Source organism: Stigmatopora argus, chromosome 22, assembly GCF_051989625.1.
Source record: "Stigmatopora argus isolate UIUO_Sarg chromosome 22, RoL_Sarg_1.0, whole genome shotgun sequence".
Taxonomy (NCBI): domain Eukaryota; kingdom Metazoa; phylum Chordata; class Actinopteri; order Syngnathiformes; family Syngnathidae; genus Stigmatopora; species Stigmatopora argus.
In genome coordinates, this window is record NC_135408.1 from 3411191 (window position 1) to 3423751 (window position 12561).

The window sequence follows — 12561 nt, forward strand, 5'->3', positions numbered from 1 at the left end:
GCCGCCGGTGTTGTCCAAATTATAGTAAAAATCAATGTTCGTCTACCATCAATGGCAGTCCGGGAATAAGCACTCTTGGGCAGGCAGATGTAGCAGAACCGAGCCGTAAAATGACAGCAATCGGGTCAAATCCATCCTAAAACAGCATTTAATGATTAAATACAAATACTGGATGATATCGCGATGGAGGCAAAAAAACGTCTATAGACGTCCATTCGCCAAACGGCTCAAAATGCTCTCAAATTCGGTCAAATCCAGCTGAAAACAGCGTTTAATGATTAAATACAAATACTAGTATTTGTATTTAATCATTAAACTAACAAATACTAGTACGACCTGTCCGTCTGTCAAACGTCCGTCGGCGAAACGTCTTTAGGCGAATCATCCGGTCACGACATCATCATTGCTCGCTATCGGCACACCAGTATCACACCTGCCACAAGCAGGTGCATGTCAATGTTCCCTCTAATTTTTCATGTAAAACATGCTGTAAAACAAGAAAAACATGAGTGGACAGAGCTACTGCCACTGGCTGCCACTTAAACGGCGCCATCATGGGGAAAGGGGTAAAAAAAAAAAAAAAAAAAATTAAAAAAAAAAAAAAAAAAATCGATCTTTCATATTAAGACGGGGGCCGCAAATTATCGTCCCGCGGGCCGCAGTTGGCCCGCGGGCCGCAAGTTTGAGACCCCTGCTCTAGTCAGACCAGTTTTCTACTCGCGGCCTAAGAAGTGTAGTCGCTTCACCTCCCAATCTGCATTTGGGCCCACCCCCCTGTGGTGTTTTATGGAAACAGACTTTGTAACACAAATGTAGGATGCACCGTCACTCCTTAAGGGGATTTGGAGTGTGAGTGGGTTTTCCACAGCAAGGTGAGTCTTTGCTTCTACTAAATCTATTCCAGATTATGACTTGATAAAATAGTACACACACCGGTCACTTTTTAAAACTACATTGTTGCTCTGATGAGAATCCATGTGTTTGATCTAAACTTTCAACTTCGAAAATAGGATTGTGTAGGACAGGAATTATGTGTGATAGTTAGATTATCTTTCGCCTCTAATGTTCTTCCTGTTGAGACAAGAATTTTAGTAAAAGTTAGTATATACAATGATGCAAATCTGCTGATACATTTGTTTGACTGATAAATTTTGATTGTAATAAACAACACATTATTAAGGCAAGGTTTGTGGATTGGTGACATTGTGAAAACTTTAGGCTACCTTTAAGCTTTTATGATTTTAACCATTGTTACAATGACAGCGATGTGTTTTGATTCAGAAATTAAAATATATTGTCCTCATACAGTTGAATTAGGCCACCCATGTATGATGGACTGGGTTTATAAAAACTGTGATAAGAAATTGTTAAAATAACGCATTTCAGTGACTGACAAAAGTGTGCATATTCTATATTCTTTAAAAATAAGCCTTATATTTGACTGGCTTGTCCACCTGCAAAAAAATGTGATGAACATGTGATGTACATATTTAAATATGAAACATTGAATCATAATTTTACAACACACACAAACTACCATAGAAATGGTCATCTAAGAACACCTGACAAAAATACACTGCATGATCACATGAGCCTGGAACTCTCAAGTAGATAACACACGCACACATAAACACTCACCGCATGCGGTTGTTTGTCAGCCCTCTCCTCAAACAAGCCTAATATTGGGAAATCAAGGAATTAGAATAGGGAATGACAGGGGACGGTTGCTTGTAAAAGGAAAGAGTTGAAAAACAGGCAGGGTGTGGCTCCAACAATGCGGCGATGGCTTGTGGGAGGGCAAATGTAGGCAGGTAAAAACACTCAGGAGTTTCCTCATTGTATAGCAGGAAGGCGTTCGGCACTTTTTGAGAGGTATGTTGACCCTATTTGCTTTTGCTCTTTAGAATTGTTCACAAAAAGCTGCAAAAATGCTTGTCAGAATCAAATATATTACATATTTGTAAGTATATAGTAGATATTTTGTGCCCGTTCCCCCCCACACACTATAGTTACAACCTAGAGAAATTTAAGACGCCTGTGTGTTCATTTTGACAGGGTGAAACCCCCAAAATTTTGAATGTGAATGGCGTCACCTGTTGAATTTAGGTTTTGTTCTAATTTGTGAAGAAAAATAATCTTAGGCAATTTATACAATTCTTCCATAACTAGACTCTGCAGATATCATTTTAAGTGTTCCTGTGAGAATTAAAAAAGAAAGAAAGAAAGAATAACAGCAAAAAAAAGGGAGAAATGGAATAGCTGTCAATTTTAAAGTGTTTCATGCCTTTGTACAGCTGTGACTCTTCCCCTTGTGGACCATGTTTTCCTCTGCGACCCAATACAAGAACCAGCACTACTCTGTGCTGAAGAAGGATTGTCTCAAGAGTAAGAAATTGTTTGAGGATCCCGAGTTCCCTTGCATAGATGCCTCCCTTTATTTTCGGAAACCACCTGGTAGAGTGCAATGGAAACGTCCAGGGGTGAGTGGCACCATTTGCTCTTGGGAAAGTTCGGGTAGTCATACCTGTCAACCTCTGCCGATAACTGCCCTTATAAATGATTATGATTCCCCTTACAAACCCCCGAAAAACCTTACAAACACCGTACGACTCGTACGGTGTTTGTAAGGTTTTTTGGGGGGTTTGTAAGGGGAATCATAATCATTTATAAGGGCAGTTATCGGCAGAGGTTGACAGGTATGGGTAGTCCAAAAGGAACAATCTAGATTTATATATGTATAATAAGATTCCAGATTGTTTTAGTATTAAGGAGTTTTCTTGTGAAATGTTGTATATGTAACCAGTAAGGTATGAGTTCGGACCTGCTGTTTATGACTCCCACTCACAGAAAAAAAAGGAATAGCAAGAAATCATATTTTTGACGGTTAGGAAGAAGAATTCATAAGGCAGCCAGAGAAAATACAGTTAATCTCCATATAGTGTGACATTGTGCTTGGTAGCTAAATAGGAACTCCTCCTTATTGTCAAACATCCTCGTGTTATATATTTAAGTGACTTTTTCTACTACTGTTGCTTTTTAGGAGATCAGCAATGACCCTCATCTCTTTGTGGAAGGCGTCAGTGCCCATGATTTGAACCAGGGCTCCGTGGGTAACTGCTGGTTTGTAGCCGCCTGCTCGTGTTTGGCACTGAAGCCAAACCTCTGGAAGAAGGTGAGCTTCTGGATTGAGTGAGTTGACATGCAATAAATGTGGAAAAACTGACAGAAAGAATTCACCTGAGGGCGTTTTCAGTGATTGAAGTGAAATATCTGCGGCTCTTTTTTCTCTGCGAGTGGCTCCTTTCATCCTTCATTCATTCATTTTCTGAACCGCTTTTTCCTCATTAGGGTCATGGGGGGTGCTGGAGCCTATCCCGGCCGACTTAGGGCTAGAGCAGGGGTAGGGAACCTGTGGCTCGGGAGCTATATGTGGCTCGTTCCATGGGTGCATATGGCTCTCCACTAACCTGTGATATAATATGGAAATCACTGGTGAGATAACTGAATCCTGAATGCACTAATAGGAATGTCGTGTTGACACTATCTCTACCACCACTTTAATCATAATTTTGTTTGATGATATCATTGATACTGATTTATTAGCAACAGCATAACAATGTTGTCAAAAGAATTCAGAGACTTTTTGTACTTTAAAAGTGGTGAAATGACAAAAAAACACACATTTTCATGTATTTTCTACCTTTCAATTCTGAAAATGGCTCTCAAGAAATAACATTAGAAAAAATGAATTGTTTATGGCTCTCTCTGTCAAAAAGGTTCCCGACCCTTGGGCTAGAGGCAGAGGACACCCTGAATCGCAGGGCACGAAGAGACCGACAACCACACACACACACTCATACCTAGGGGCAATTTAGAGGGTACACGGTCGATTGGTCGCCGATCTTTTGGTCGCCGATCTTTTGGTCGCCGGTCTTTTGGTCGCCCGGAAGGTTATTGATAATTATCATTTAAATCGTTGCTCAAATTCCCTAAATACAAACTGCAAATTACTATTTAGTCATACTTAATGCCCTAGTAATTATTAGGCTAAACTAAAGAAAAGCTCCAAATTTCCCGGACTTTTCTTGTTTTTTGTTGGAGAACTTGTTAAGACCCTGAACGACGTAGCTTCTTGAAGGGACAATGCATGTACATACGAACTCTTATACACTCACACGTCGGCTCAGTGAAACTGCTAATGGCCATTGTTGGCTTATATTGATGCGTAGACCGTGTTGTTTTACCTTGTTTTGTCACCGGTCTTTTGGTCGTCAGTGTTTTGGTCGTCGGTCTTTTGGTCGCCGGTCTTTTGGTCGCCTGTTGTCGCGGTCCGGGCGACCAAAAGATCGCGACCAAAAGACCGGCGACCAAAAGACGGCGACCAAAAGACCGGCGACCAATCGATCGCACACGATTTAGAGTGTCCAATCATGCATGATTTTGGAATGTGGGAGGAAACCGGAGTACCCGGAGAAAACCCACGCAGTCTTGGGGAGAACATGCAAACTCCACACAGGTGGACTTACTTGGATTTGAATCCAGGACCCCAGAGCCGTGAGGCCGACGTGCTAACCACTCACGGTGGCGCGCTGCCACTCCTTTCATCCTTCTGCTGTAGATTCAAATAAATTTGTTATCAGTAGATGTTTGAACTGGGAACTCAAAGTGATTGGATCTCTGTGCATGCAGGTAATTCCGGACTGGAAGGAGCAGGAGTGGGACTCCAAACATCCAGAGGACTACGCTGGAATCTTTCACTTTCAGTTTTGGATATTTGGAGAGTGGGTGGATGTGGTTGTGGACGACCGGCTTCCGACGATTAACGGAGAGCTCATTTACTGTCACTCCAAAGACAACAATGAATATTGGAGTGCTCTGCTGGAGAAAGCTTACGCCAAGTCAGTTCACCACTTAGTAACGTATTATGTATAGTATTTGAAAGTCCCATAGGGATTAATTTACTGCATTCCATAGAGTAGACTTCACTGAGCCACTACCTGTAGTCACTTTCCTTGTAAAATACGTTTTTTAAAAAAGAGCAAAACTGTTTTAATCAGATTTTACTTTTGGCTGAGAAAGTAATTGGAAGTAATGTGAGCAAAGGTAAGCTTATTCAAATGTTTAGTTTCATTATTGTAGCAATCAATGTTCAGTTGTTTTTTTCCGCCAAAATTTAAACTTAATTTATTTAAATAAATTATTTTCAAAAATTATTGGAAAAATGGTTAATACGTGTTGTGTGGGGAATTGCACGTGATAGTGGGACTTATTTTATTATTTAAGGATTACGTTTGTTATCTATTTAGTTTCATTATTGTAGCAATCAATGTTCGGTTGTTTTTTCCCAAAAATATAAACGTAATTTATTTAAATAAATTATTTTCAAAAATTATTGGAAAAACCGTTTTAAATAAATTATTTTCAAAAATTATTGGAAAAATTGTTTTAAATAAATTATTTTCAAAAATTATTGGAAAAATGGTTAATACGTGTTGTGTGGGGAATTGCATGTAATAGTGGGACTTATCTTATTATTTAAGGATTACGGATTTTTATCTGTTTAGTTTCATTATTATAGCAATCAATGTTTGGTTGTTTTTTTTCCCAAAATTTAAACTTAATTTATTTAAATAAATTATTTTCAAAATGTTTTTGAAAAATAGTTAATACGTTTTGTGTGGAGAATTGCACGTGATAATGGGACTTATCTTATTATTTATTATTATTTAAGGATTACGTATAGCAATAATCAAAATTTATTGACCCAAATGTGGTAATACTTGACATGAAATATTTATATACTACTCAGTTATCTGTTATTAGTTATCAGAATAGTATTTCAGTCATCTGACTTTTTATGTGTACTCCTTAAGTTACGCTTTATAGAAGGTAGCAGATGTTCAGTGATAAAATATCACCGATAATGAAATTAAAACATGAAAGAAAATCTTGCTCTATGTATTCAGGCTCTCTGGCTGCTATGAGTCATTAGAGGGGGGCAACACTGGAGATGCTGTGGTGGACTTTAGTGGAGCGGTGGCAGAGGCCATTAACCTGGAAGCCGGGGCTTACTATAAGGACCAGGAGAAGCTCGACCAACTCTTTGCGGATCTACTCAAGGTCTACGACCGTGGTGGGATCATAAGTTGCTCTATCAAGGTGTGTGTCGTGTTTTCCGATTCGACTCCTTTGAAAAAGATTCTCTAAATGCAGGTGGCTTCTTTCTATCAGGCAGAACCTCATGAAATCGAGCTGAAATTGGCCAATGGACTGGTGAAAGGACACGCCTACTCTGTGACAGCAGTGAACAGGGTCCGTGTGGGTCACGGACTGATAGCCTACTTCAAAAATGAAACCATTCCTATGATCCGCATGAGGAATCCTTGGGGCAAGACTGAATGGAACGGATCTTGGAGTGACAGGTTATACAAACAATTATTCTAAGTTTACGTTTACTATATGACAACGATAAAGGGTGAGAACACCAGAACTTTTCCAAAAGTGGCCTGCGCTTCCAATGACTTTTGGAAAAAATTGAAATCACCCTCCAGATTGGAAATGTTAAACACTCCACTATTTTCGCTATTTAAAGAGTCGAAAATGCAAAAGTGAGTTTTGGGTGATGTCAGGCTTCTGGTCTCCGAACCAGTAGGTTGCGACAATGCTAAAATATGATTTGCCATTGAAAACAATACTAACAAATTAAGTCATTGTGAATCCACATGAAATTACTCTGTCTGATGCAATTCGCCATTTTGTTTTGAATTGATGGAAAAAGCCGAGCCACCCGATGGTGCAGTGGTTATTCCACCTGACTTTGGTGTAGGCAGTCTGTGTTCGATTCCCACTGGGTGGCAGTTGATGAGTGGAAGATGAATGACTGAAAAAGCTGAGTGGAAGGGTTACACACAGGAATCAAGTTTTAGTGGTGCTGTCACCAACACACAGGGAATATATACTACAGTGGTACCTCGTGATACAAGCATAATTCGTTCCCGGACTGCGCTCGTATGTCGATTTTCTCGTAACTCAAACGAACGTTTCCCATAGAAATGAACTAAAAACAAATTAATTCGTTCCAACCCTCTGAAAAAACACCAAAAACAGGATATTGGATTGGAAAAACATTTTTATTTGTTCTAATTCGCCATCTATTAACAAAGTAACAATTAACTAGTGGTTTAATAGCACTAAAATGTGTTTAATATTATTAAAATTGGACGGATTTTGCAGAGGGGAGAGAGACGAACAGAGCGACAAGGGGGGGGGGGGGACTTTTTGCACGGCAACGCGCTCGTAACATAACATAAACAAATTCAAATTAACTTGGATTACGATGCAGACACACTCAAAAATACATTTAATCTAACCTTATATTAAACTTAATTCTAATTTTGTTTTAAATGTTAATACCTTTCTTCTCCCGGGTTGGCTCTATTTGCTCCGCCTCCACCCTGACTTTCAGATACAGCGAAAAGGAACCTATCGAGGGTTGTTTGCCTTTGTATTCCCTTCAAAATATTCCCAAAATGATACACACAAATGTCCTCACAATAGGATAACGCACGACCACTTGCCAACGAGAAGTAGTATATACGCCATTCGCACTGACTAACTGGAAAAACTCGGGTCCGCTGTCTGCTCGTATATCAAAATTTGTCTCGTATCTCAAAAGGAATATTTGCTCAAAATTTTACTCGTATCTCAAATTGCTCGTATGTCGAGGTACCACTGTACTACTACTACAAAAGAGGTTTCATGCAGTTTTGCATTTCTGTAAGCACGCAGATTTCCCCACACAAAACGGTAGTGTAAATGTGCAATCAAAGTAGAAGCAAAACAATTTCGTGTGTATGTGGTCTAAGCTAACACCTGAAGGGGGAAAAAACGTTCCAATTCTTTCAATCTATTGATTCCTATGATACTTTTTCTATCAGCTCGGAAGAATGGTCAAAGGTCGGTGACACAGAAAGGGGCAATCTTGGCATCACGGTGGAGGACGATGGAGAATTCTGGTATGGCAGTCGGTGTGATTAATGACAATGTCGTCCCGTAATAATTTGGTCTTGACTTTCCTCAGGATGTCATTCACCGATTGGTGCAAGCACTTTACTGATGCCGACGTGTGCCGTCTAATCAATACGTCGATGATCAGCATCCATAAAACCTGGCATGAAGTGGTCCACTTTGGGAGTTGGACCAAGAATGCCGAGCCTCTCTTAAATCGCTGTGGCGGCTGCGCTAACCATAAATCCACCTTCCTGCAGAACCCACAAGTATCACAGATCAACTAAATGCAATCTCTCTCTCTGTACAGTATGCTGATTTTTCCCCCCGTCTCTTTTCCAGTACATTTTCGATGTCACAAAGGAGTCCGATGAAGTTCTCGTCTCCTTACAGCAAAGAGATATGAAGATCCACAGGAAATTTGGTCAAGGGGAAAATCTGACAATCGGCTTCAGTATCTTCAAGGTAATATTTTTTAAATGCTTTGCATTGAGGGCTCATTGAAGATAAAAATAAAAATCTGCAAAGAGGGTACAGAGGGATTCAATTGTGGACCATAAGTTTAAAAGAAAGAAATGGAGTCAAGGGAAGAAACAGACTGTTTCCCTGGCATGCCTTATTATTACACTGCCTCTTGGGTACACAGTCTGGGATGAGTGGACACAGCCCAAAATACATTAAATAAGAATTTATTCTGGGAGGAAAGAAAGCTTACCCTTTCACATTTCAGCTTTAGCCAACGATTAAACACGTGGTTTTAATCACACCTATTAACTTTATCAGATCATATCATTTTAACAAGTCCCTAATCATACCAAAAACTCCAATAACTCGTTAATGCTTTCAAGCTGAAGCAACAAAACGAGACGCCCCAGACACAATTTTAATTTTGCAATCGTCAAAACAAGTGAATTCTCACTAAAGGTTTACATGCTGGTGCAAATGACATTTTCTCAGATTAAGCTTTCACACACGCATTTGAGCCAAAATCTTTTCTGTAATGCAATCGGCTTGACATCTGGCTCCGGTCACACACACATCAGACGCTCTTATCGTGCTGATTGCCGACACTCATGAAGGTTCTGGATGGTATTTGAGGTCAGTACCATAATCAACATGTCATTTCAAGAGGCAATTGTCTGCACATTGGCCAACTGGAAACATCTTGTTAACCTTCCTTATTCCGTCTTGTTCATATCTTTGTCTGTGACGTTCAGAAGACTTATTTTTTCAGTGAAAATGATAAATTTTTCTTCTAAGGCCAAAGCGACAAAATGTTACAAATTGTCGGCTTAGAGGGTGTTCAAATTTTCACTATACATTTGCAAAAGATGTGGCAAGATCCCACAAGAACCCACTGCCCCCTTTGTTTTTCTTTAACGAGACCTCACAAGAGGCTGCATATAGTTACAATTAGAATTAAGTGAATTACATATATATGAAAGCAAATTATACATTTGAATTCCAGCTATCTCACTACGGTCCAATTTTTACTGGCCCAAAGTAAATTATGAAACTATTATTGAATATGTGTGTCATCGTTTATCTTCAACCTGCACAAGGGACTAAATATGCAAATTAGCCTTCAGCTACAATCTTACATATTTACATATATATGTTCATTAACATGAATATAAATATTTTCAATAATATGAGCTCTCCCCTTATTAAATAAATGTACTAAAATTGACTCTAAAATGACACACAAATTCATCAAATGAAAATGAAATTGGTAGCTGAGTAAAAATTAGATCATAATTATATATATATATATATATATATATATATATATATATATATATATGAGAATGAGAGCTATAGAAAATCTCCCCTTTTTAACAAATTAACATCTATTCCTTCAATACCAGGGGACAGAAAGAACTAACTTTCCCTCATTGAAATCCTCACATTTTCTACTATTGTTCCACCTCAGGTAGAACTTAACAGAAAATACAGGATGCACGACATCCTGACCCAGAAGTGCGTGGAGACGTCGACCTACATCAATGCCCGCACTGTTTTCATGAGGTGCACGCTGCAGCAAGGCCGCTATGCACTTATCCCCACCACCTTCAAGCCTTACATTCTTGGCGACTATATGATACGACTCTTCACTGACTTGGACTCGAGCTGCAGGTAATGTCAGTCTCACCGCAGATGTTCTGATTTGTCATCTAGAAACAAAAAAGGTATTTGTACATTGTTGTATCCCATTGACCCCCCCCCCCCCAAAAAAAACAAACAATGTGAAATTTGAAATGCCTTGTATGATATGTCAAAGTATGTCTGCCACATTTAGTCCGCAGTGCCTTCTTTATTTTTATTTTTATTGTTATATATATTCTAGGGCTGCCATTATCGATTATGTAATTTATCCAGCAATGAATATGTTCGATTAATCAAGTAATTGGATAACAAAGATTGTATAGGTTGGAGAATCATTTTAGGCGATGCATTTATTCATTTATTTTTAAATAAATCTTTTAACAAATCGTTCAAAAACATACTTCAAAAACTGCTGAATATACCTCGACACTAAATTACAAATATAAATAATTTAAAAAATAAATAACTTCAAGCACTATGTTGGCCTTAACAGGGAGCACCTGGATTTGGCATTGTGAGACAGGGTATGTCATACTCACAGTTGCCACTAGAGGGGAGTGTATCCCCCACAAATCAATACAACTAAATACAATACTTTCAAAACAAACCACCACAGCGTCACTTTAATTGTAAGACTCATTGAAGTACCAAAATTTAATTTGTAGCTTTTTGATGGCAGCACTCATTTCTTCTGCATATTTTGGTGACTGTAATGTGCAGTACTGTATTTCTATGCTGTTTGTTTTGGATGGTATGTTTGTTGTTGTTTAAACAAAAACATTGTGAAACTCCTGTACCAATTTCCTGTGCACTCAGAGAGCTGAGTGAGGATAAGCCACAGGTGAGATGCTGGAGTTCCTTCCTAGGGTACCCGCAGGTCGTGACCCACATTTACATCCATGCTGCTGAGGGGCTGCAAAACCAGGACAGCGCAGGGGGTAAGTGGCATGGTTTGAACATACATTTCCAGAATATGTTGAAACCTGCATTTCAGTGCGCTTTGCTCATGAACTTTATCTTTTTTTCTATCCAGGTGCAGACCCATATGTCATCATTAGCAGTGAGGGCCACTCAGTCAAATCGCCAGTTCAGAAGGACACTTTAGCACCAGAGTTTGAAACAAGCGGCGTTTTCTACAGGAAGAAGCCAAGAAAGCCACTTACGGTGCAGGTACGAGATTTGCTTTTGACCTCTTTCGCTGCCGTTAATGGCGATAATTGCAGAATCCATTTGGACAGAATGTAGAGAATATATATATATATATATATATATATATATATATATATATATATATATATACATATATAAATATTTATATATATATATACATATATATATATTTATTTATATATATATTTATTTATATATACATATATAAATATTTATATATATTATATATATATATATATATATATTTAAATTCTAACCCTTTCACGACCAAATTGTGATTAAAAAATAAATAAATAAAAACTTACAGAGCCCTCATTGTCTAATCTTGACTGCATTAGACACCCAACCCATTAAAATATTGTCTTGCATTCACAACCAGCCCTCCCAGTTTTAATAAACTGGACATCCATTACCATTAATAGCGTGCAATGGGTTTAATACTATGAAAAAAGAAATCAAGTGTTACTTGGGGCTTTAAGTAGAATGTATTTCTATTTTATTAATGAATTGAAACAATATAATATGGAATCTTATACATATACCTGGGCAGGTAATGAGTTTAGTACACTCAAAGTAAAATTCTTTTTGTCTCTGGACGTCAGATTTGGAACAGTAACGCGGTGCAGGACCAGTTCATGGGCCAAGTGGTACTCTCTGGTTATCCCAAAGACACCACCGATCCTCAGATGCTTCAGCTGAGGAAACAAGGCCGCAACATGGCCGACGAGATGCCCGGCAGCATCAGCCTGAGAATTGTCACTTCCACACAGCTTATCGCCATGTGAGGCTCGCACGGCGCATGTGTAACTGTGAAACTGACTATTCTCCATTCAGGTCATCCCTTTCTATGATTTGCCTATTTGACAAGCAATATCGGACCATAAGAATGTTGACTTTTAACCTTCTTATCTTTTGATGAGTAACATTTTGTAATGAACACGTGTACAACCTCTATATATTGTTTCTACTTATGATAATTTACAATGCTAATAATAATGTGCTCATTTTATTAGTCAATTCCACTTTTACTTCACTCATTTTTTTAAACTTGTTTACGAGATGGTACTGCATTGTCAGCCTTTCTGATATTTTAGTTGTTTATCTTGGGGTAAAATATCAGAAAAAGTTACAAATACGATGCATTGAAACTCCAATAATATGTGACTATGTCAATACCCACTGAGTATGATTTTTGTTTATACAGTTCTAATGAAATGTCCATTGCACGTCTACATTTTCTACCATTTTATGACAATCAAGCAGTGTACCCTGAATGCA

At 38.5% G+C, this 12561-nt stretch overlaps 1 protein-coding gene across 2 annotated transcripts; it reads left to right on the forward strand.

Annotated features, from left to right (window-relative positions):
- Positions 1 to 714: 714 nt before the first annotated feature.
- LOC144067775 (calpain-5-like) lies at positions 715 to 12515 on the forward strand. Of its 2 annotated transcripts, none has more exons than XM_077591710.1 (13): positions 715 to 872; positions 2295 to 2480; positions 3041 to 3172; positions 4690 to 4898; positions 5967 to 6159; positions 6232 to 6422; positions 7938 to 8015; positions 8081 to 8276; positions 8350 to 8472; positions 9941 to 10143; positions 10930 to 11051; positions 11147 to 11283; positions 11886 to 12515. In XM_077591710.1, the coding sequence occupies exons 2-13, from the start codon at positions 2319 to 2321 to the stop codon at positions 12066 to 12068; spliced, it is 1929 nt and encodes a 642-aa protein (XP_077447836.1). In that variant the 5' UTR covers positions 715 to 872; positions 2295 to 2318; the 3' UTR covers positions 12069 to 12515. The 2 variants fall into 2 exon arrangements, with proteins under 2 accessions (XP_077447836.1, XP_077447835.1); XM_077591709.1 differs by lacking the exon at positions 715 to 872 and adding an exon at positions 1709 to 1872.
- The last annotated feature ends 46 nt before the right edge of the window (positions 12516 to 12561 follow it).

Bases quoted from the DNA above. Each gene is read 5' to 3' on its own strand.
- LOC144067775 (XM_077591710.1), top strand. From the start codon at position 2,319: ATGTTTTCCTCTGCGACCCAATACAAGAACCAGCACTACTCTGTGCTG. The intron at 6,423-7,937 runs GTTATACAAACA...TTTTTCTATCAG, and splicing joins AACGGATCTTGGAGTGACAG to CTCGGAAGAATGGTCAAAGG. The intron at 8,277-8,349 runs GTATCACAGATC...TCTCTTTTCCAG, and splicing joins CCTTCCTGCAGAACCCACAA to TACATTTTCGATGTCACAAA.